We start from the raw sequence: 25169 nt of genomic DNA on the forward strand, positions 1-25169 counted from the left end.
TTTCCCACAATTGACTTCTCGACACTCAACAGGTCCCCTTGATGAACAATTGAATAGGAAAAAAAGAGAGGAACCTGCCAAACAACCGGGTAGGACAAACAGGGTTAGCATTCCAGTCCCACCTCAGATCATAACGGAAACAGGAGAACAAAGATCGGTCGCATTGTACAGGGTAAAACCCCTACCTGAAGTCGCATACTGTGGATGGACTCATCATCAGACGAAGGGAGAAGTGATTTGGGATCCAAAAGGATGTGACTTAACAATAACCAAAGAAGAAAATGAATGGGTGCTCAGCATAAATAACATTGAACCCGTTGAAGGAGAAGAATTTATAGTTGAACTGGCACGTACAGGACTGACTGGAGGGAGCAGTTCAACCACCATGAAAATTGAATTCACACCGGCACCCAATCTAGAGGTGCTTACAACGACTAGAACCACGACGACTGTGGCAGCTGCTGTAAGCACCACAGTGGTCACCACCAGAGTACCAACTACTACTCTGGGTGAGAAATCCACTATACCTACAACGAAACCAAAAGCATCAGAAACAGGAGGGTTCTTTACTGACATTTGGAACTTGTTGACAAAACCCTACAGTCCACCTCAAGAGGACGACGCGGATGAAACAACAAGTATGTTAGAACCAGAACCGCTCAAGGACAAAACATTGGAAGAAGCGGTAAAGAATGATTGGTATAAATGGGCTAGGTATACGGCGGACAGACATAGAATGGACGATTGTATCTTGTGCAGCAAATCACCCTTGTCTGAAGTGTTAATAGTACCTGAACCTGCATCATTTGACAGTTATGCTAATTGGAAAAATGCTAATTGCAATCCGGGAAAGTACCATATTCCTTTGTGTGACATTGAATGCAGAATGGCCTTGGGTAGTACTAGGGGTAAAACTATGTTAAATGAGACTGTACTGGCTAATAAGGAATGTGCTGCATACAACATTAAAACTGATTTAACTAGACCTCAGATAGACAAAAGTACTGTGGTTAAGGGAAAATATGAATGTTTCTATAACTATGGTATTGGTGGGATTAACGTAAGAAACACAACTGTTAAATGTGACACTATCTGGGTGTTAGAGATTGCGGGGATTCGCAAAATTTGATGAGAAAGGATTAATTACCAATAGTTCGTGTGGCCACATCACTCAGGTTGCACCATCTCTTACTATGTTAAAAACCCAAGATAAAGGTATTGCTGATAGCTTTTGGATGTGTGGGAAAAACAAACTTCTGAATGTTCTTCCTGAAGAATGGATTGGATTGTGTGCTTTAGTCAAAGCAGTCCAACAGGTTACCATCATCAAAACACCACAGGAGCATGTTAAAACTAGAACTAGGAGGGAGTATGAATCAGATCCTAGAGTGTACCTTGATTCAATTGGACAACCCAGAGGTGTGCCCAACGAGTTTAAGGCCAGAGATGAGATTAAATCTGGATTTGAATCTATATTTTTGTGGGTAACACCCAATAAGAACTTAGAGTGGATTAATTATATATACTATAACCAACAAAGATGTATTAATTAAACTGACTCTGCCTTGACAGCCTTAGGAGAACAGGTAAAGGCCACAAGCCAGATGACATGGCAGAATAGGGAAGCTCTCAACTGGCTATTGGCAGAGAAGGGGGGAGTTTGTGTAATGTATGGAGATGCTTGTTGTACTTTTATTCCCAACAACACTGCACCTAATGGAACATTTTCCCTAGCTATGAAAAAACTTAAAGGGTTAAGAGCAGAAGTAAAGGCGAATGCTGGGTTTGATTCTCATGCCTGGGATTGGTTGGACCTGGCTTTGGGAAAATGGGGTGCTATGTTTACCAGGCTGGCCATTATGATGGGTGGAGGTCTAGTGACATTGGGCATTATATTTTGCTGTGTGGTGCCTTTGGTTAAATCACTTGTGGTCAAAACCACTATTAAACAAATGTCAGTCCATGGAGCAGACCCTAGACATAAGAGGGGGTCAAGAAAGAAGTTTAAGGAACATATACTGGATCCACCTCTCATAATCAAACCTGTCCCTGGTAACCCTGGACATTATACGGACAAGTATGGAAAACCTTGCAATGCTGTTGGAGGACCCCTTGATTGCCCTTTTGGTAATCCTAACTGTCGTCATGGGGTAATTCTTGGGGGAGGTTATGAGTGCCATGATTGGCGTCCTGATGGGTTTCCTGTGTATGCCAAAGACCCCGATTCGGATGAGATAGTGCTTGTCCACGTACACAAAAAAATTCTGCAACCCAGGCGTTGCAAGTGGTGCTCCAAAGACGACAATGATGGGCATTACCATCATCCTGAACCCTTATTCTGTGCAATGTGCCAAAGAGAGGATTGCCCTATATGTGGAAATGAGGAATGTGCCCTTATGATGTAAATTCTGGTATGACTTTGAACAAACCTTAAGTGTATGTTGTATTTTATGTTTGTTTTATGGTTTTCATACATATATAAATGTATGCATTTTCTTTTAAATTCAAGCTAGTTTTGCCTTCCTAAAATGAGGATAATTTATTACACGCTAGGAAACAGAAGGTATTCTGGTTACAAGTGTCTACGAACCATGCCCTTAATCTTCTAGCAGTAATGAGTGATACATGCTTAATTTCTGTTAAAGAGGGTCCGCGAGGGAAAATCGTGTTAGAGTGTCTCAATTTGGAATGTTGTCTGTAACTTTTATTTTTGCTCACTTAGGCCTTGTTCAGAATCATAGTAAGAATATTAACTTTAATGAGGTCTATTATGTTTATTATTCTTTTAAATTCTTGTTATATTCTTTTTATTATTTTCTATATTCTATCTATACTCTACATAACTGAGATAACCTCAGGCAAGGCTATGTGCTACATGCTCATGCTTCTTCATAGTATATCTATTATTTTGCTTCCATCCTTATTGTCTCTAGTTTAAGCATGTTTGATGTGGGACTAATTAGTCCCAGAGGAGGGATTTATGTGGGAGAAAGGTAGACTTGCTGAGGGAAAGAAAAATAGAAATACATTAGCTAGCGAAAGAGGAGACTGGCAGCTGGCCCTGAGTGGAGATAAGAGGTGGCCATACATCCCCAAGTAGGAACCACGCAATGGCCAGGCAAGCTGAATGTATGGCCATGACTAAATATATGCCAAGCGTAAGCCTGCAATGCATGCATTATTTTCATATCCTTATGAGGAGAGTCCAGCCACTACTATGTTAGAGCTAAAAGCAGATATGGGCGTTATCCAGCCACTACAATGTTAGAGCTAAAAGCAGATGAGGGCGTTATCCATTGGGTTGAAAGAAAATGGTGGCAGAAGGCATAGGGGGTTTTACTTCATTTACATAAAGGATGGACCTATGTATTGTATGTGCATAAAAGCAGAGCCGGGGCCTAAGGAAGGCAGTTGTTGTCCGCGGACCGGCTCGGCTTTATTACTCTGTATTAAAGTCTATATTGAATTTACAAGTTCTTGTAAGAAGTGTTATTCTTAAGACAATTTTCCACGACAGGCCTCGCCCCTTTCCCATCTCTGTCAGTCTCTCCCAGCCAGTTACCTTTGGTCCAGTCCATTCTAACTTTACCTGGGCCTCGCCCCTTTCCCATCTCTGTTAAGCGGTAACATTTGGATAAATAGTGCAGTGGAGCAGGTGGTGCTGAAAAGCAGAGAGAGAAGAGCTGGAAGTCCCTTGAGGCCGATGCAGCCAAATGTTTTAAAATAATAAATGATTCATTTGGAGCCGTTACCAGTCAGTCAGTCATCTCAGCCTAGTGAGCCTGAAGGCACTGGCAGCAGAGAGAGCAGCCCATTGAGCCCAGCGATACCAGTTCAACTGTTAGTCAAGGTTTTGCAGCTGAAGTGGTAAGACAGAAGACAATAGGGATAAGATATGCAATGTTTGGGTTTGGCTAGCTGGCTATCTAGCTATATTGGGTGCCTTTTGTTGAAACAAGCGCTTGTCAATGTCACTTTTCGTGAACCGACCAATCACAGCCTGGATGGAGCAGGACATTAAAAAAGGTTGACGTGCAACAGCAAACGTTGGAAATATAGAACTCATTGTTATGCACGAATGGTTCTGATTATTGACCAGTTAGTACTTAGCATTAACACATTAGAGACCAACCACCAATGTCAACCATTCTTCTTGCACAAGGATTTAATGACAGAACAAAACCTACAAAAATGATAAATGTTGGTTGTGTATTTCTTAAACTGCTGTATTGTCCAATTGGAATTAATATTATACTAGTGGTATATAGTATACTATTAAATGAAATTATGAATATACTAACATTATACAATTAATATTATACTAACATTATACTTTTTATTTTATAATATATTAATTTATAGTAGTTACTCATCCAGGTTGAGGATAGTGCATCTGCAGTGGACAGATGTAGATTGAGCCAGGATGACACTGCCACCCCAATGTTTGATTATTTTAAGAGGCCGAAGTCAGGGGACCTAGATATGTTTTTTACTTTCCACCCCCAACAAAAGTGTGAAAAGTCTGTGGTGCAGAAGGTTTTCTTTTGTAAAGATGGGACCAACAGGAAGTGGCTGTCATACAATGAAGAGAAGCATGCTTTATCCTGCTTCATTTGTATGGCATTTGCAAAGCCCACAGAGAACAACCCTTTCATGAATGGAATGTCAGACTGGAAGCATATCCATCAGAGAGTGGAGGAGCATGAGAAGAGCATTATGCATAGAGGTTATGCTGAGGCCTACTTTCTAAGGTCCTCCAAAGGTAACATTGAGAGCCTGTTCGTCGCCAGTCAGATGTCTGCTAGAACGCATTATAGGATGTTGTTAAAGGCAAGAGGGGTCTGAGCTACAGAGGCATGCAGTCTTAAGCAGCTTATATGCTAGATGACAGCAGCATTGACCATGGCAACTTTTTAGAGATTATCATTCTGCTGGGAAAGTACGACCTGTGTATGAGAGCATCTCACTGCCAGCATAGAGGAAAGCAAAACACTGCATGAGTCTGCGTCAAGAGGGGGCGGAGGCTCTCTAATCACTCTATTATCTAAAACTACCATCGATAACATTATTACTACCATCCAACACACAATGCAGGCCACCATAGCAAGTGAAATCCAGGAAGCTGCTATGTTTTCTGTCCAGATTGACACTACGCAGGACATTACAACACAAGATCAATGCTCTGTCATAGTCAAATATGTGACGAACGTCATCCATGAGAGGCCTCCACTAGACAATACTTTGTCCAGGTACTGAGTGAAGTACTGGAAAACATGAAGCTTGACATCAGTAAGTGCAATGGCAATTCCACTGATGGAGCCTCCGGTATCCAAGGCCAGTATAAAGGCTTCTCTGCCCTGCTCTCTGCAAAGTCCACCAATCAAGTGCATGTGTGGTGCCATGCACACATTTTGAACCTTGTTTTGGCAGACAGAACAGAGTGTCTTGGCAAGTGGGTCCCTTTTTTCTCTCATTAACAACATAGCTGTGTTCTTCCGTGAATCCTACCAGAGTAACATTTGGGAGAAGGAGAGTAAGGACCCAAGACATACGTCTTGTTCCAATTGGAGAGACACGCTGGTGGACTAAAGACAGTGCCTTATAGAAGGTCTTTGGAGCTTTTGGAAATCCAGATGAGGGTCTGTATGTTGATGTCCTTCTCACTCTTTCAACCATACAAGATCAGAAAAATATCAACACTACTGCATGGGTCAAGGCACAAGGATACATAGAGGGGTTGAAACAATACTTACAGCTCAGATATTCCTCAGAATATTTCAGGTCACCTCACCAGTCTGAAAATATCTTCAAACAACTGGAACGGACATTCTGTCTGCGCATCATATGGTTGTATGTCACGTCCTGACCAGTAATAGGGGTTATTTCTTATTGTAGTTTGGTCAGGACGTGGCAGGGGGTATTTGTTTTATGTGGTTCGGGGTGGTTGTGTGTTTAGTAGGGTGTTTGATTTATTATTCCGGGTTTTGGGCAATGTTCTATGTTTATGTATTTCTATGTTTAGTCTAGTCATTTGTATTTCTATGTTTAGGTAATTGGGGGTTGGACTCTCAATTGGAGGCAGGTGTTTTCTAGTTGCCTCTGATTGATTGTCCTATAAATAGGTATGTGTTTGTTTTTAGTATTTGTGGGAGATTGTGCTGTGTATAGCTATGTGCCTTACCGGCCTGTTATTTGTCGGTGTGTTTCTGTGTACGTATTTATTTTGGTTTACCTTCTTTGTCTGTTTAAATAAAAGAAGATGAGTGCACATTTCCCTGCTGCGTCTTGGTCCACTTTACCCTACAACAACCGTGACAGTTGTGTCTACAGAGGAGCAGCTGAAAGGAATGGCAAGAGATTTTGAGGCAGCTGCAGACACATTTGTTCAGTGGGCCAACAGGAAGTTGCAGGAACGGGATGAGGAAACAGAGCTGGAGTTAGAGACTGCCAATGAAAAGGTCTAGAAAGAAGAAAACTATGCCTGGAGAGATGGCACAATATGAGACATTTACTGGGGCAGAGAGTGCATACAGGATTAGTGTCCATAATCAAATTCTGGATATAGGTATAGATAGCGTCCATCTGCGATTTCTGAGTAATGGCACTTTGTATGCTGACATGGTTCTTCTGGACCCTAAAACCTTTAGTCAGATGACATCCAGTGCCAGTGGTCTTCCACAGAGCCCTTCAAGAACTAAGCAAATGTTTGATCAAATTTGACGGCAGAGCAACAGTGGCCAATTTACAGAGTGAGCTCATGAGTCTGGCAGAACAGTGGACAAGGTTAAAGAAATTGTGATTTGAAGAATACACAACCAGGACGATGGAGGATCATGGACCTGAAGGGAATTAAGACAAGGTGGAGATGGTGAACAAGAGCGGTTCATCTTGCAAGGACTGTCCAGTGTGTTGCTACCGTATTCTTAGTCTGTACAACCTATTGACGGACGCATACCACATCCTGGGCCTTGCGTACAAGTTCCTACTTACCCTGTCAGTAACCCAGGTAGCTTGCGAGCGAGCTTCTCTACTCTGAAATTCATCAGTAGGCTCAGGAGCACTCTCTCAACAGCACCTGGAGGCTTTTCTACTCATGGCTACTGAGTGAGATGTTTTAATGTCCCTGGACAGTGACCTGGTTATAAATGGCATTGCTGAGAGAAGTGAGCTGCGGCAGAAATTGCTAATTTAAGGAGGTAGGAGATATGTTTATTTTATTCTATGACTTGCCTACTCACCAGTCTTTTCACCAACACATTTCCTCCTGTATTATTTATTTATCTGGTCAGATGGTTCCAGAGATTCTTGCCACCTTGCTGCCAGTGCCATTGTGCCAATATGTGCTCTTTCTAGCCAGCCTCCTCTTAAGAGCAACATGTTCCCCTTGTTCTATTTTACATCTATTTTACTAAAGTTATTGTAATAAATATTGTTCGGTAATCTTGTTTACATAAAGTGTGGCATGGGTTGTGGTGTAACGCTGGGGGGGTTTTGGTGGGCGGGTCTGAGTCAACAAATCCAGGGCCATTTTTCATTCCCAGTCTGTCCCTGCCTGGTACAATAGGGCGCCCTGGAGGTTTTGTAACATTCTTGTGTAATTTCGGCAAAGTATAGAAAGTAGCAATTTTAGGGTGTTGAATAGCCAAAAACTGTGTTAATTTTTGGTTATCTGACCAGAACTTTAATACCCATCTAGGACAGTAAAGATCGTGTTCTGAAATGGGGAAGTGGGGTCACTTCTGAGTTTCTGGTAAAATGCGTTGTCAATAAGTTGTCTGACACTCATTTGCATAAACCGTCCTATCCATGTCTACCACCGACCCACCTTTATCAGCAGGGTGGGTAAGGACTGATGTATCCATGTCTACCACCGACCCACCTTTATCAGCAGGGCGGGTATGGACTGATGTATCCATGTCTACCACCGACCCACCTTTATCAGCAGGGCGGGTATGGACTGATGTATCCATGTCTACCACCGACCCACCTTTATCAGCAGGGCGGGTATGGACTGATGTATCCATGTCTACCAGCGACCCACCTTTATCAGCAGGGAGGGTATGGACTGATGTATCCATGTCTACCACCGACCCACCCTTATCAGCAGGGCGGGTAAGGACTGATGTATCCATGTCTACCACCGACCCACCCTTATCAGCAGGGCGGGTATGGACTGATGTATCCATGTCTACCAGCGACCCACCCTTATCAGCAGGGCGGGTAAGGACTGATGTATCCATGTCTACAAGCGACCCACCCTTATCAGCAGGGCGGGTATGGACTGATGTATCCATGTCTACAAGCGACCCACCCTTATCAGCAGGGCGGGTATGGACTGCAACTCCACTTGGAGTTGGGCGGGTATGGACTTGCAACTCCACGAGGTGAGATCTTGCATGGAGCCCCAGGCCGAGGGAGATTGACAGTTCTTTTGTGTTTTTTCCATTTGCAAATAATCGCACCAACTGTTGTCACCTTCTCACCAAGCTGCTTGGCGATGGTCTTGTAGCCCATTCCAGCCTTGTGTAGGTCTACAATCTTGTCCCTGACATCCTTGGAGAGCTCTTTGATCTTGGCCATGGTGGAGAGTTTGGAATCTGATTGATTGCTTCTGTGGGCAGGTGTCTTTTATACAGGTAACAAACTGAGATTAGGAGCACTCCCTTTAAGAGTGTGCTCCTAATCTCAGCTCGTTACCTGTATAAAAGACACCTGGGATTCAGAAATCTTTCTGATTGAGAGGGGGTCAAATACTTATTTCCCTCATTAAAATGCAAATCAATTCGTAACATTTTTTACATGCGTTTTTCAGGATTTTTTTGTTCTTATTCTGTCTCTCACTGTTCAGATAAACCTACCATTACAATTATAGACTGATCATTTCTTTGTCAGTTGGCAAGCGTACAAAATCAGCAGGGGATCAAATACTTTTTTCCCTCACTGTATGTATATATATATATATATATATATATAAAAAAAAATATATATATATATAAAAATATATATATATATAAAAAAATATATATATATATAAAAATATAGATATATATAAATATATATATATATATATAAAAATATAGATATATATAAATATATATTTATATATATAAAAATATAGATATATATAAATATATATTTATATATATATATATATATATATATATATATATAAATAAATATATATAAAAATATATAAATATATATAAAAAAAATATATATTTATATATATAAAAATATATAAATATATAAATATATATAAAAATATATAAATATATTTATATATATAAATATAAATATATATATATAAATATATAGAGAGGGGGTCAATAAATATAAATATATATAAATATATATATTTATAAAAATATATATATATATTTATATATATATTTATATTTATGTATTTATATATAAATATAAATATAAATTTCCCGCTCAGTGTACAGGTGTCACAACTTTCTCATCAATGTTGTATTTTGTGCTATATACACACTCCGGACTATTTAACATATACAGCTGCAGACTGTGAATGTGTAGTCTTGTAGTTTTCTTAACCATTTCATGCATGGGGACTGCATCCTCACGTCCTCTGGTCTGTATTTAATTTGCCAACCTTTTTAACATGTAGCTACAACTCCATGCTCTCGGGTCTATAGAGTAGTAGCCATTTCATCGTGAGGACTCCCGTCCCTGCGATTTCTTGTCTAAATGTACATTTTGTCATGAGTGCTATTCAAGCATTCGGGGGAAAAGGGGCGTTCCCTCCTTTCGTCATAATGTCTGTGCTCACATGGGCTTGGCCACTGACTTGGTTAAGACTTCATATGAAAAACAGTTCTCTCATTTAGAAGGCTAACATCACATCTTCTCACAAATAGTCTCATATTTAATCATATCAGTTCCCCAACATTTGGATGTGAAGCTGATCACTGAGAATTATACACATTCAGATATACAGTTATGTTGTTCTACTGTCCTTAGTTACATTGCACATCTTTAACAAATTCAACAGGATTGTTCTTTAAGTGCCCACGGACCATTCCAACTGGTTGGAATACAGAAATATTGTTTCATTATTAAACCGTTTTATGTTCAAGTTTGGACAAGTCTCTCTGTGTGTTCCACAGTCACACATTCCACTCTCAATACTGCAGAGTTTTTACGACCGGTCATAAAATGAATTGGGGGGGGAAGAGAGGAAAATCTGGCTCCATAATTCTTGCCCAACAGGAGCATTGACAGGTGCAATAGGTAACGATGCTCTGACGCAGTTGTTGATATGTTCAAAGGGTCCCTGGTTCCAGCATAGGTTGGGGCAAGGAGAGGGACGGAAGCAATACTGTTACATTGGTGCCGTACCCGGATCACTCAGTTGGGTTCTGCCCAGCTGCTGGGTTTGCTGTGGACAAGGAGGAGGTCAAAGTGTGAATTGTTAGATACTACTGCACTGTTGGATCTAGGAATACAAGCATTTCGCTACACCCGCAATAACATCTGCTAAACATGTGTATGCGACCGATAACGTTTGATTTGATTTTACTTATTATAAACTATCTGTAAACTCACCCCACCGTGCGTGTTTGGTTCCCAGGGTGACTTGTGCTCTACACAAAATACCCGCGACTTCATGCATCTGTGGAGTGGAAAATTCCATTAGAAGTGAGATGTATGTGTGTGACCCATGCAAGGGGCGTGCACGAGTCACACACATACACAGCTATGTTTCTTTATTTCTCTTCTCCCACGAGCTCGCACTGCACACTCACTCACTCACACACACTGTCGCCTTCCGAGGAATATCATACAAAGTTTCAGAGCCATACAGTGATCATGCTGGAAGAATAGACCCGCCTGACATCGCTTTGATTTGTAGCGCGAGCGCCGTAAACGCTTCTGACTGAGCGAGACGGGTCACATCTACCGAGAGCAGGAGTCAGGGTGGGTTTATTTCTCTCTCTCCCCCTCCTCTCGCTCTATTTCAAATCAATTCAAAGGGCTTTATTGGCATGGGGGAACATATGTTTACATTGCCAAAGCAAGTGAAACAGATAATAAACAGATGTGAAATTAACAGGGAATTTTTACTAGGATTAAATGTCAGGAATTGTGAAAAACTGAGTTTAAATGTATGTGGCTAAGGTGTATGTAAACATCTGACTACAACTGTATGTGCTCTCACGGGTCACTGACAGTTGAGGGGAGTAAAATAAGATGTTTTTTGTTGGTAGGTCAAAAACCATTCGACATCTCTGTTGTTGGCCTTATTGGAAGACATACAACCCGTTGTTTAGGCTATCCGCAAGTAGTGCATCTGGCTACCTTGAGGTTGATTTAGCCAGGCTGTCTCTATTCTGTCTCTATTCTGTTAAGGAACAGTAAACTTATTCTATTGAACATTCTTCCACAGGCTACAGTCTCTTAGCCACATAGTCTCCATCCTATTTTTAAAGCTGAAGGTTTTGAGAGTTTGTGTAAAATGATGTCCCTTGTGTTTGGATAGCTCGCAGTGCAGGAAGCCTCATTGGACCAGAGGCCTTGTTCGAGACCGTGAGAAGTCATTATCACCACATCAACAGCATCATGTTATGTGGGCTACTTTTTGTACCGACATGATCACGATTATGATGATAATTCATTTGATGTGTTGTGTCGTGGAATATTCGAATCAAGTGAGAGAGACTTTGTCATTTCTTCAAACAATCATCTTTATTTAATATCGATGAATTATTGCAATAATGAGGCTGGTTGACCCCACACCCTTGAGTGTTGGACAGAGTAACCTAACCTTTACACAAATGCAGAGAACTATATATAGCTGACACTAACAATGCTAAGCCATGGTTTGTTCAAACCCCCTCATGCAGACCAAGGAGCATCATAAGCCACTCTGGGTTCATCCTGTTGTTATCTGCACGTGGGTTGTTGTCTTAACCCCACCCTGGCTTAGTTTCCCAGATGCAAGAATGATTTTGAGACAATGAGGGATTGTTCTACACCTAAGCTATCCCTAGTAAAACACATTCTTGTCTATATAATGCAGTCTTCAACTCATTTGTCAGCTCAAGCCTTCTCTGGTGACCATACGCCCAGATTAGCTGCAGGGAATTGTGGAGACCATACAAACACACACACTAGCAGGACAGAAATGTCTTCCTATTCGTTAAGTATTAATTGCTAACTATTAATATCAAACAAGTCGGGGGAAATACCAATTTTTTCTCTCACAGTTGCTAGTCATGGTAATTGGGTATGATGATGAATGTATAATAGTGAATGCATAAACCAAAAGTTGTGGTGCTGAGGCTGCATGGGGGATGATGTCCATGTAGCTAGGTAGCAGTGCGCGATAGTAGCGTTTCAATCGGTAAAGTCACTCGCACAGAGGCCTTAAAGTAGTTGTTTCACTTGCTCTTCAAGGGGTGTGGTTTTGTGGAGTGTCATGTCTTTGGACTATCATTAATGTTATGACGATTGTTTTATCAAATCGATTAACTATGTTTAATTATTACGATGATTAAATTACCCATGTAACAATTAATTAAGTAGTAATCTTGGGACACCACGGAAAAATGTATTTAACGAGTTACCGTTTTCTGAATGAACTCTTAGATATAAATATATCTCTTACATTTCAGTCATCAATCAATCATTAATGAATTGTTTACCTTCTATCAGTCTTATTCTGAATGTCACAAAATTCTTGGATATCTGCACGAACCCTAGCATAAATGATGAATCTTCGATATACAAATTGGCTTAATTATTTATTTACTAACTAAATGATCACACAGAATTACATAAACACAAACAGTTGGTTATTGGTTACTAACACAATGCCATGAAAGGTCCCTAGTGAAATAAACCCATATGACGGCTTGGTGTACAATGGAAAGGTGTGGGGACAGATAAAGAGCAGGCAAGACAGAATGGGACCCACTACATACAGTTGATAACTAGGCTCATTGAAATGCTAATACTTTGTAAATGAACAGCCGCTCATACGAAAGGAATTGCAATTTATATATTTATATTTATTTTCTTGTTTTCTCTCTGTTGAAATCGCCAGTCCATCTGCTGGAGAATCAGTCGACAGAAAGTCTCTGGTTTGTCCACCAGAGATCAAAGTCTTTCGTAGTTGTAGCTCTGTTATAAAGGGTACGTCAGATGTACCAATAGTCATTCGATAGGGAAATGTTCTCCAGAATCGATCTTTCAGAGTACCATTCAGTCGTTCGATAGGGAAGTGTTCTCCAGAATGGATCTTTCAGAGAACCATTGGGTCATTGGATAGGGAAGTGTCCTCCAGAATGGATCTTTCAGAGTACCATCGTTCGATAGGGAAGTGTTCTCCAGAATGGATCTTTCAGAGTACCATTCGGTCGTTTGATAGGGAAGTGTTCTCCAGAATGGATCTTTCAGAGTACCATTCGGTCGTTCGATAGGGAAGTGTTCTCCTCCCGTCTTCGGTCGAGTTTACTAGACTATTTAACATATACAGTTGCAGACTGTGAATGTGTAGTCTTGTAGTTTTCTTAACCATTTCATGTGTGGGGACTGCATCCTCACGTCCTCTGGTCTGTATGTAATTTGCCAACCTTTTTAACCTCTATGGGCTAGGTGGGACGCAAGCGTCCCACCCGTGGTGCACTCCATCAACAGCAGGTGCATTTCAAGAGCGGCAAATTTGAATACAAATAAATGTTAAAATTCAAATTTTTCAAACATACAACTATTTTACACCCTTTGAAAGATAAACATCTCCTTAATCTAACCACGTTTTACGATTTCAAAAAGGTTTTACGGCGAAAGCATAAATTTAGAGTATGTTAGGACAGTACATTTACAAGAGTTGTGTGTAATGTTTTGTCAATTCAAAGACAGGGTCACCAAAACCATAAAACCAGCTAAAATGATGCACTAACCTTTTACAATCTCCATCAGATGACACTCCTAGGACATTATGTTAGACAATGCATGCATTTTTAGTTCTATCAAGTTCATATTTATATCCAAAAACAGCGTTTTACTATGGCATTGATGTTGAGGAAATCGTTTCCCTCCAATAACCGGCAGTCAAGTCAGCAACACAAATTAAATAATTAAAATTAGAAAACATTGGTAAAATATTATATTGTCATTTAAAGAATTATAGATTTACATCTCTTGAACGCAATCAACTTGCCAGATTTAAAAATAACCTTACTGGGAAATCACACTTTGCAATAATCTGAGCACTGCGCCCAGAAAAATACGCGTTGCGATACAGACAAGCCGTCGTGTTGGGGAGATCTAAAATCGAAAATACTATGTAAATAATCCATTACCTTTGATTCTCTTCATCAGATGTCACTTCCAGGTATCACAGGTCCATAACGAATGTAGTTTTGTTCAAAAAAGCTCATCATTTATGTCCAAAAATCTCCGTCTTGTTAGCACATGATCTAAGCCCGCCGGACTTCACTTCATGAACGAGGGGAAAAAATATATTTCCGTTCGTTCAAACATGTCAAACGTTGTATAGCATAAATCATTAGGGCCTTTTTTAACCAGAACATGAATAATATTCAAGGTGGACGAATGCATTCTCTTTTATAACGTATTGGAACGAGGGTACCCAACATGAACTCGCGCGCCAGGTATCTAATGGGCCATCATCGTTCCATGGCTCTTGTTCGGTCAGATCTCCCTCCAGAAGACTCAAAACACTTTGTAAAGGCTGGTGACATCTAGTGGAAGCAATAGGAAGTGCCAAAATATTCCTCAGCCCCTGTGTTTTTCAATGGCATAGGTTTAAAGGTAATACAACACATCAGGTATCCACTTCCTGTCAGAAAATGTCTCAGGGTTTTGCCTGCCAAATGAGTTCTGTTATACTCACAGACACCATTCAAACAGTTTTAGAAACTTTAGAGTGTTTTCTATCCATATATAATAAGTATATGCATATTCTAGTTACTGGGTAGGATTAGTAACCAGATTAAATCGGGTAAATTTTTTTATCCAGCCGTGCAAATACTGCCCCCTAGCCCTAACAGGTTAACCTCTTGGGGCTAGGTGGGACGCTAGCGTGCCACCTGTGGTGCACTCCATCAACAGCAGGTGCATTTCAAGAGCGGCAAATTTGAATCCAAATAAATGTCAAAATTCAAATTTTTCAAAAATACAACTATGTTACACCATTTGAAAGATAAACATCTCCTTAATCTAACCACGTTTTACGATTTCAAAAAGGTTTTACGGCGAAAGCATAAATTTAGAGTATGTTAGGACAGTACATTTACAAGAGTTGTGTGTAATGTTTTGTCAAGTCAAAGACAGGGTCACCAAAACCATAAAACCAGCTAAAATGATACACTAACCTTTTACAATCTCCATCAGATGACACTCCTAGGACATTATGTTAGACAATGCATGCATTTTTAGTTCTATCAAGTTCATATTTATATACAAAAACAGCGTTTTACTATGGCATTGATGTTGAGGAAATCGTTTCCCTCCAATAACCGGCAGTCAAGTCAGCGTCACAAATTAAATAATTAAAATTAGAAAACATTGGTAAAATATTATATTGTCATTTAAAGAATTATAGATTTACATCTTTTGAACGCAATCAACTTGCCAGATTTAAAAATAACCTTACTGGGAAATCACACTTTGCAATAATCTGAGCACTGTGCCCAGAAAAATACGCGTTGCGATACAGACTAGACGTCATGTTGGGGAGATCTAAAATCGAAAATACTATGTAAATAATCCATTACCTTTGATTCTCTTCATCAGATGTCACTTCCAGGTATCACAGGTCCATAACGAATGTAGTTTTGTTCAAAAAAGCTCATCATTTATGTCCAAAAATCTCCGTCTCGTTAGCACATGATGTAAGCCAGCCGGACTTCTCGTCATGAACGAGGGGAAAAAATATATTTCCGTTCGTTCAAACATGTCAAACGTTGTATAGCATAAATCATTAGGGCCTTTTTTAACCAGAACATGAATAATATTCAAGGTGGACGAATGCATAGCCTTTTATAACGTATTGGAACGAGGGTACCCAACATGAAGTAGCGCGCCAGGTGTCTAATGGGACATCACCGTTCCATGGCTCTTGTTCGGTCAGATCTCCCTCCAGAAGACTCAAAACACTTTGTAAAGGCTGGTGACATCTAGTGGAAGCAATAGGAAGTGCCAAAATATTCCTAAACCCCTGTGTTTTTCAATGGGATAGCTTTAAAGTCAATACAACACATCAGGTATCCACTTCCTGTCAGAAAATGTCTCAGGGTTTTGCCTGCCAAATGAGTTCTGTTATACTCACAGACACCATTCAAACAGTTTTGGAAACTTTAGAGTGTTTTCTATCCATATATAATAAGTATATGCATATTCTAGTTACTGGGTAGGATTAGTAACCAGATTAAATCGGGTACATTTTTTTTATCCAGACGTGCAAATGCTGCCCCCTAGACCCAACAGGTTAACATGTAGCTACAACTCCATGCTCTCAGGTCTATAGAGTAGTAGCCATTTCGCTTGCGTCCCACCTACTCAACAGCCAGTGTAATCCCGTGGCGCGTTATTCAAATTCCTCAAAAATGCAAAAACGTCAATTTTTCAAACATATGACTATTTTACACCATTTTAAAGACAAGACTCTCGTTAATCTAACCACACTGTCCGATTTCAAAAAGGCTTTACAACGAAAGCAAAACATTAGATTATGTCAGCAGAGTACCCAGCCAGAAATAATCAGACACCCATTTTTCAAGCTAGCATATAATGTCACATAAACCCAAACCACAGCTAAATGTAGTACTAACCTTTGATGATCTTCATCAGATGACAACCCTAGGACATTATGTTATACAATACATGTATGTTTTGTTCAATCAAGTTCATATTTATATCAAAAACCAGCTTTTTACATTAGCATGTGACTAGCATGTGACTAGCATTCCCACCGAACACTGCCGGTGAATTTACTAAATTACTCACGATAAACGTTCACAAAAAGCATAACAATTATTTTAAGAATTATAGATACAGAACTCCTCTATGCACTCGATATGTCCGATTTTAAAATAGCTTTTCGGTGAAAGCACATTTTGCAATATTCTCAGTAGATAGCCCGGCATCACAGGGCTAGCTATTTAGACACCCAGCAAGTTTAGCACTCACCAAAGTCAGATTTACTATAAGAAAAATGTTATTACCTTTGCTGTCTTCGTCAGAATGCACTCCCAGGACTTCTACTTCAATAACAAATGTTGGTTTGGTCCAAAATAATCCATCGTTATATCCAAATAGCGGCGTTTTGTTCATGCGTTCAAGACACTATCCGAAAGGGTAAATAAGGGTGACGAGCATGGCGCAATTCGTGACAAAAAATGTCTAAATATTCCATTACCGTACTTCGAAGCATGTCAACCGCTGTTTAAAAACAATTTTTATGCAATTTTTCTCATAAAAAAACGATAATATTCCGACCGGGAATCTGCGTTTAGGTAAACAGACGAAAGAAAATAAAGCATGGGGTCGACTCGGGCACGCGCCTAAGCCCATAGTACTCTGATCGGCCACTTGCCAAACGCGATAAAGTGTTTCAGCCAGAGGCTGCCTCGATATCGTTCAGCTTTTTCCCGGGCTCTGAGAGCCTATGGGAGCCGTAGGAAGTGTCACGTTATTGCAAAGATCCTCAGTCTTCAATAAAAAGAGCCAAGATGAAACACAACTTGTCAGACAGGCCACTTCCTGCATGGAATCTTCTCAGGTTTTGGCCTGCCATATGAGTTCTGTTATACTCACAGACACCATTCAAACAGTTTTAGAAACTTTAGGGTGTGTTCTATCCAAAGCCAATAATTATATGCATATTCTAGTTACTGGGCAGGAGTAGTAACCAGATTAAATCGGGTACGTTTTTTATCCGGCCGTGTCAATACTGCCCCCTAGCCCTAACAGGTTAAACCGTTTTATGTTCAAGTTTGGACAAGTCTCTCTGTGTGTTCCACAGTCACACATTCCACTCTCAATACTGCAGAGTTTTTACGACCGGTCATAAAACGAATTGGGGGGGGAAGAGAGGAAAATCTGGCTCCATAATTCTTGCCCAACAGGAGCATTGACAGGAGCAATAGGTAACGATGCTCTGACGCAGTTGTTGATATGTTCAAAGGGTCCCTGGTTCGAGCATAGGTTGGGGCAAGGAGAGGGACGGAAGCAATACTGTTACATTGGTGCCGTACCTCGATCACTCAGTTGGGTTCTGCCCAGCTGCTGGGTTTGCTGTGGACAAGGACGAGGTCAAAGGGGGGTGAGTGTAACCTGTCTAGCTAGTTAGCGGTGTGCGCTAGACTAGTAGGCTTTCAATTGGTGATGTCACTCGCTCTGAGACCTTGAAGTAGTTGTTTTGAGAGTTTGTGTAAAAGTCTAGATTGGGGAGAGGGACAGACAGAGAGTTAGAGACAGAACACAAACTCTCCTCTCCTGTGCTCTCTTCCCCTCCTGTGCGTGTTGGCTACATGCATGTTGTTGACGTTGCTCTGGATTCTGGTGGAAGTCTTATATCTTGATGTGTGTGTGATAGACTCAGGATGGCTCTGGATATTGGTGGCCTGGTGGCGGTGGTGGTCTTCTATGTCCTGATCCTGGCCATAGGGATCTGGGCCTCCAGGAAGTCCAAGAAGGAGGAGGAGAAATGTGTAGGCAGCAAGAGTGAAGTCACCATGATAGGAGGACGCAATATCAACGTTTTGGTGGGGGTTTTCACTATGACAGGTGAGTCCTGTGTGTGTGTGTGTGTGTGTGTGTGTGTGTGTGTGTGTGTGGGGGGGGGGGGGGGGGTAACAGAAACAGTGCTTCAGCCTGGAGATCTCACGGAAGATGTAACAGTGTGTTATACCTTAGAGTAAACAGTAATACTGGACATTATTACACTGTGACTGATATGCGTTTTCCAGGAATGTGTTGTTCATTGAGAGGTGTGTGCATGTTTGTGCTCTTTGTGCTCACGACTGTGTATCTGTTGTCATAGCGACGTGGGTTGGAGGGGGCTACATCATGGGCACTGCAGAGGCTGTCTACTCTCCCTCTCAAGGTCTCATCTGGGCTTTGGGGCCCCTGGCTTATCTTATCACCTTCATATTGGGTAAGAAGTACGAAGAGAGCTTATCAGCAGTCAGCTGCACTGCTAGCATTAGCATGAGCTACACACCATCCACTAACACAGGTAGTTAGTATAAGCGACACGCCGTCTACCCATACAGGTTGCAAGCATTAGTATTAACAACATGATAGCATTAGCATTAGCAACACACCATCCACTAACACAGGTTGTTAGCATTAGCAACATACCATCCACTAACACAGGTTGTTAGCAATAGCAACACACTTTTCACCAAACACACTAAGGGAGTGAACCACAGGAGACTGCTACAATGAGTGTTTCCCTAAAAGCTGTCTGGGTTTAAAGATCTTCTATTGAACAGAAAGAGAATAGCTTAATCAGTTGATAGTGACAGAATTAGATTACTTCCCAAGCAAAGTACATTGTTTGTCTCCTCGGCTATAGAAGGTTGTAGCTCAGCATCTGAATGTCAAAGAAATGAAACAATCATATCCCCATGTGCATCGGCGTCACGTCTTTCCCGGGGACTTTACAGCTTGTTTCTCGCATAAAGCATCACGAACCAAATCAGATCCATTTTATTTTCTTAAAAATGTTAAATTGTGAATGTGATTTTTGCCATTTTCTTTAAAACACAAAAACTACTGGGCCTCAAGGGACCCCCCTTCAAGCTAATGAACAGTCATTCTGACTGCAACATTCTAAAAGTGTAATTAATACATTTCATATATGCTATCGCAAAAATAATCATTTGGTTGTGTTTATGAAGGTCTAAGGTAATATTAGAATACGAATCTTATTTTATTTCACATAACACAATAGCATTTTCCTTAGTTTATGTTACTGTAGGCTATATGTAAAATCAAAACTCACAAAAAACACAAATATTCAAGTGTTCAATCAATTTCTATTTGAGGTGCCTTTGTTACAACTATGAAACAAAAAATGTATGTGTTGGAACACGGTAACAGCTTCTTTTTATAACACCAAAATAAAACAAATACACCAAAATACACCAACCACCAAGATGCACGATCAGCAAGATGCGCAGTCAAATGATAAAATCATCAATAGTCTAAACATCCTTATAAGCGCCAAGTGTGCTTGATAAATAATGAGAATCAGCACAAAAGCAATAATGACATAATGAATATAAGTGTCGATATGACAGCAGTCATATTATTTATACGTCGGATACCCTGGCGAATTTGTCTGTTTCTTTGTCATCAAAATGGAGGTATGCATGGACTACAGGAAAAGGAGGGCTGAACACGCCCCCATTCACATCGACGGGGCTGTAGTGGAGCGGGTAGAGAGTTTCAAGTTCCTTGGTGTCCACATCACCAACAAACTATCATGGTCCAAAGAAACCAAGATAGTCATGAAGAGGGCACAACAAAACCTTTGCACCCTCAGGAGACTGAAAAGATTTGGCATGGGTCCCCAGATTCTCAAAAATGTCTACAGCTGCACCATCGAGAGCATCCTGACCGGTTGCATCAGCGCCTGGTATGGCAACTGCTTGGCATCTGACAGTAAGGCGCTACAGAGGGTAATGCGTACAGCCCAGTACATCACTGGGACCAAGCTTCCTGCCATCCAGGACCTATATACTAGGCGGTGTCAGAGGAAGGCCCATGTGACAAATACAATTTGATTTGACATCTCTGGAGAGACCTGAAAATAGCTGTGCAGTGACACTCCCCATCCAACCTTACAGAGCTTGAGAATATCTGCTGTCACGACTTCCGCCGAAGTTGGTCCCTTTCTTTGTTCGGGCGGAGTTCGGCGTCACTGACCTTCTAGACATCGCCGATCCACTTTTCATTTTCCATTGGTTTTGTCTGGTCTTCCCTCACACCTGGTTCCAATTCCATCAATTACATGTTGTGTATTTAACCCTCTGTTCCCCCCCATGTCCTTGTCCGTAATTGTTTGTTGTAGTGCTTGTGCACGGTATGCTGGTATTTATGGGGTTTTGTTTGACCCATTTATTGTATTATTCTGTTGACGGTGGTTTATGGTTTGTGGTGGCTAATTTCTGCATTACCAAATGAGGAGAGTTACAAACTTCACACACCAGTCAGAGTTATACTTAAACTACATCTTTAATAATTAAGAGTTTTGCAAAAGCACTTGACTTTCAATGATGCGCTATCTCTAATGAACCATTGAAAAGTGACTACACAAAAGTACAAAGAGCTTTTATAGCCAATATGCACCCCTTCAACGTACATGACGAACCACAGATCTTAGGAACAGTTCACAAAGGTTAAGTTTTGTATGAAAGATATCTATAATACATAACAGACAGCAACTGCTGTATCAACAGTGTTCATTGTATAGACCAGTGTCTGGTCCTCCTACTCCAAACAGGAACAGTCCCTCCCTGGTACGGTATAGAACAGAACCATTAGCTCATATCCTCTGGAATGCTCTTTAGGCGTTATTATCAAAATACATCGTAAATCTCCTCTGTCGGTGCTCTCTCATAGAGGCCCATCCTCAGTAAAACACACACACATATGGACACAATGTTCCATTATGTCCTCTTCCCTTTCTGATATTCTGCATAGCACCAGGGACATGTAAAAGACAAGCCTGACCTCTCCCCTCTCTGGGCCCCAAGTGACTGAGCCCCAGCTAAGGGAAACGTGCAACTGAAAGACACCAGAGTCCAAAGGGATACATTCTAATGACAATTATCTCACATAAGCATATTATGCAAATAAAACATCTTAATTATCTATGTTACCCAACTAATTCTGATTCATCCACCACAGGTTATTAAACACAACTGTTGTAAATCAGTTTCCGCTCTCCTGCGCCTGACTTCTCTGCCGCCAGTAGCATCGCATTACAGAATTACGGACCAATACTATGGAGTCAGCAGGAGCAGGTACCTCAGGTATAGGGGTGGAGGAGCGCGTCTGGGAGCACGTAGCAATGCTCCAACATCTTGGCACCGCCATGGACCGCGTTGTCCAGACAATGGACCGCTGGGAGAGACAGGGAGTTCTTCCAGCGCCTCCACCAGCACAACCGGGGTCTCTACTGAGCGCCCCTCTTCATCCTGGTCCCAGTGGGATTCGTCTGTCTCTCCCTGCCCCAGGAATATGATGGGAAGGCTGAGAACTGCCAGGGGTTCCTTCTACAACTGCACCTATACCTGGCCACCGTCCACCCGGCTCCGTCGGGCCGTGAGAGGGTGTCCGCCCTCATCTCGTGCCTCACCGGGAAAGCCCTGGAGTGGGCCAACGCCGTGTGGAGACAGGGAGATGTGGCGTTGGACCAGTTTGAGGAGTTCACCCGCTGTTTCCGGGGAGTCTTCAACCACTCGCCCGAGGGTAGAGTGGTGGGTGAGCGCCTCTTCCATCTGAGGCAGGAGACAAGGAGCACCCAGGAGTTTTCCCTGGAGTTTAGGACCCTGGCTGCCGGCACGGGATGGAACGACAGGGCCCTGATCGACCACTACCGTTGCAGTCTGTGCAAGGACGTCCGTCGGGAGTTGGCGTGCAGAGACACCACCCTCACGTTTGAGAGGCTGATGGGCCTGTCCACCTGGCTGGACAACCTGCTGGCTACCCGGGGATGCTCAGATCAGGGTCTGGTGGTTCCAACCTTCCGCACCCCCTCTCCGATACCCATGGAACTGGGAGGGGCGGTGCGCAGAGAGAACGGAGGGGGTTCCAGCTCGTGCACCATCTGTGGCCGCAGAGGTCACACTGCCGGTCGGTGCCGGGTTGGTTCCTCTGGGGATCGAGGCAGCAGGCAGTGCGCTCTGGCATCACCCCAGGTGAGCCTGCACCATTCTCACCCAGAGCCCTCTGTTGCTCATATGATTGTCTGTCACTTTTTCTGAGTTTTCCCCGCATTCCCAGCATAAGGTGCTCGTCGATTCAGGCGCGGCTGGGAACTTTATAGATAGATCATTCGCCCACACAGTGGGGCAAAAAAGTATTTAGTCAGCCACCAATTGTGCAAGTTCTCCCACTTAAAAAGATGAGAGAGGCCTGTAATTTTCATCATAGGTACACGTCAACTATGACAGACAAAATGAGAAAAAAAATCCAGAAAATCCCATTGTAGGATTTTTAATGAATTTATTTGCAAATTATGGTGGAAAATAAGTATTTGGTCACCTACAAACAAGCAAGATTTCTGGCTCTCACAGACCTGTAACTTCTTCTTTAAGAGGCTCCTCTGTCCTCCACTCGTTACCTGTATTAATGGCACCTGTTTGAACTTGTTATCAGTATAAAAGACACCTGTCCAAAACCTCAAACAGTCACACTCCAAACTCCACTATGGCTAAGACCAAAGAGCTGTCAAAGGACACCAGAAACAAAATTGTAGACCTGCACCAGGCTGGGAAGACTGAATCTGCAATAGGTAAGCAGCTTGGTTTGAAGAAATCAACTGTGGGAGCAATTATTAGGAAATGGAAGACATACAAGACCACTGATAATCTCCCTCGATCTGGGGCTCCACGCAAGATCTCACCCCGTGGGGTCAAAATGATCACAAGAACGGTGAGCAAAAATCCCAGAACCACACGGGGGGGACCTAGTGAATGACCTGCAGAGAGCTGGGACCAAAGTAACAAAGCCTACCATCAGTAACACACTACGCCGCCAGGGACTCAAATCCTGCAGTGCCAGACGTGTCCCCCTGCTTAAGCCAGTACATGTCCAGGCCCGTCTGAAGTTTGCTAGAGAGCATTTGGATGATCCAGAAGAGGATTGGGAGAATGTCATATGGTCAGATGAAACCAAAATATAACTTTTTGGTAAAAACTCAACTCGTCGTGTTTGGAGGACAAAGAATGCTGAGTTGCATCCAAAGAACACCATACCTACTGTGAAGCATGGGGGTGGAAACATCATGCTTTGGGGCTGTTTTTCTGCAAAGGGACCAGGACGACTGATCCGTGTAAAGGAAAGAATGAATGGGGCCATGTATCGTGAGATTTTGAGTGAAAACCTCCTTCCATCAGCAAGGACATTGAAGATGAAACGTGGCTGGGTCTTTCAGCATGACAATGATCCCAAACACACCACCCGGGCAACGAAGGAGTGGCTTCGTAAGAAGCATTTCAAGGTCCTGGAGTGGCCTAGCCAGTCTCCAGATCTCAACCCCATAGAAAATGTTTGGAGGGAGTTGAAAGTCCGTGTTGCCCAGCGACAGCCCCAAAACATCACTGCTCTAGAGGAGATCTGCATGGAGGAATGGGCCAAAATACCAGCAACAGTGTGTGAAAACCTTGTGAAGACTTACAGAAAACGTTTGACCTGTGTCATTGCCAACAAAGGGTATATAACAAAGTATTGAGATAAACTTTTGTTATTGACCAAATACTTATTTTCCACCATAATTTGCAAATAAATTCATTAAAAATCCTACAATGTGATTTTCTGGAATTTTTTTTCTCATTTTGTCTGTCATAGTTGAAGTGTACATATGATGAAAATTACAGGCCCCTCATCTTTTTAACCTGTTAGGGCTAGGGGGCAGCATTGACACGGCTGGATAAAAAACATACCCGATTTAATCTGGTTACCACTCCTACCCAGTAACTAGAATATGCATATACTTATTACATATGGATAGAAAACACCCTAAATTTTCTAAAACTGTTTGAATGGTGTCTGTGAGTATAACAGAACTCAAATGGCAGGTCAAAACCTGAGAGATTCCTTTACAGGAAGTGGCCTGTCTGACCATTTGTTGAACTTCTTTTCCATCTCTATCATTTACTAAGGATCTCTGCTCTAACGTGACACTTCCCACGTCGTCCATAGGCGCTCAGAGCCCGGGAAAAAACAGAATGTCGTCATTCCAGCCCCAGGCTGAAACACATTATCGCCTTTCTCAAGTGGCCGATCAAGGGACATTAGCTTATGCGCGTGACCCCGACCGCCGCCGCCTTTGGGATTTTTTCCTCTGTTTGCCGAAAAGGAGATTCCCTGTCGGAATATTATCGCTTTTCTACGAGAAAAATGTCGTAAAAATTGATTTTAAACAGCGGTTGACATGCTTCGAAGTA

At 41.9% G+C, this 25169-nt stretch overlaps 1 protein-coding gene across 4 annotated transcripts in view; it reads left to right on the forward strand.

Annotated features, from left to right (window-relative positions):
- Positions 1-10804: 10804 nt before the first annotated feature.
- Positions 10805-25169, forward strand: part of LOC106593875 (high-affinity choline transporter 1) — a 31086-nt gene continuing 16721 nt past the window's right edge. For 2 of the 4 annotated variants that reach the window (XM_045704017.2, XM_045704020.2), the window contains exons 1-4: positions 10805-10938; positions 18173-18310; positions 18584-18774; positions 19031-19144. In XM_045704017.2, the coding sequence (XP_045559973.2) occupies positions 18591-18774; positions 19031-19144 (298 nt within the window). In that variant the 5' untranslated portion in view covers positions 10805-10938; positions 18173-18310; positions 18584-18590. Of the gene's footprint in view, positions 10939-17968; positions 18311-18583; positions 18775-19030; positions 19145-25169 lie in introns of those variants that run through there. The other 2 variants (XM_045704018.2, XM_045704019.2) reach the window with 2 other exon arrangements.

Source organism: Salmo salar, chromosome 20, assembly GCF_965601325.2.
Source record: "Salmo salar chromosome 20, fSalSal1, whole genome shotgun sequence".
Classification (NCBI taxonomy): Eukaryota; Metazoa; Chordata; class Actinopteri; order Salmoniformes; family Salmonidae; genus Salmo; species Salmo salar.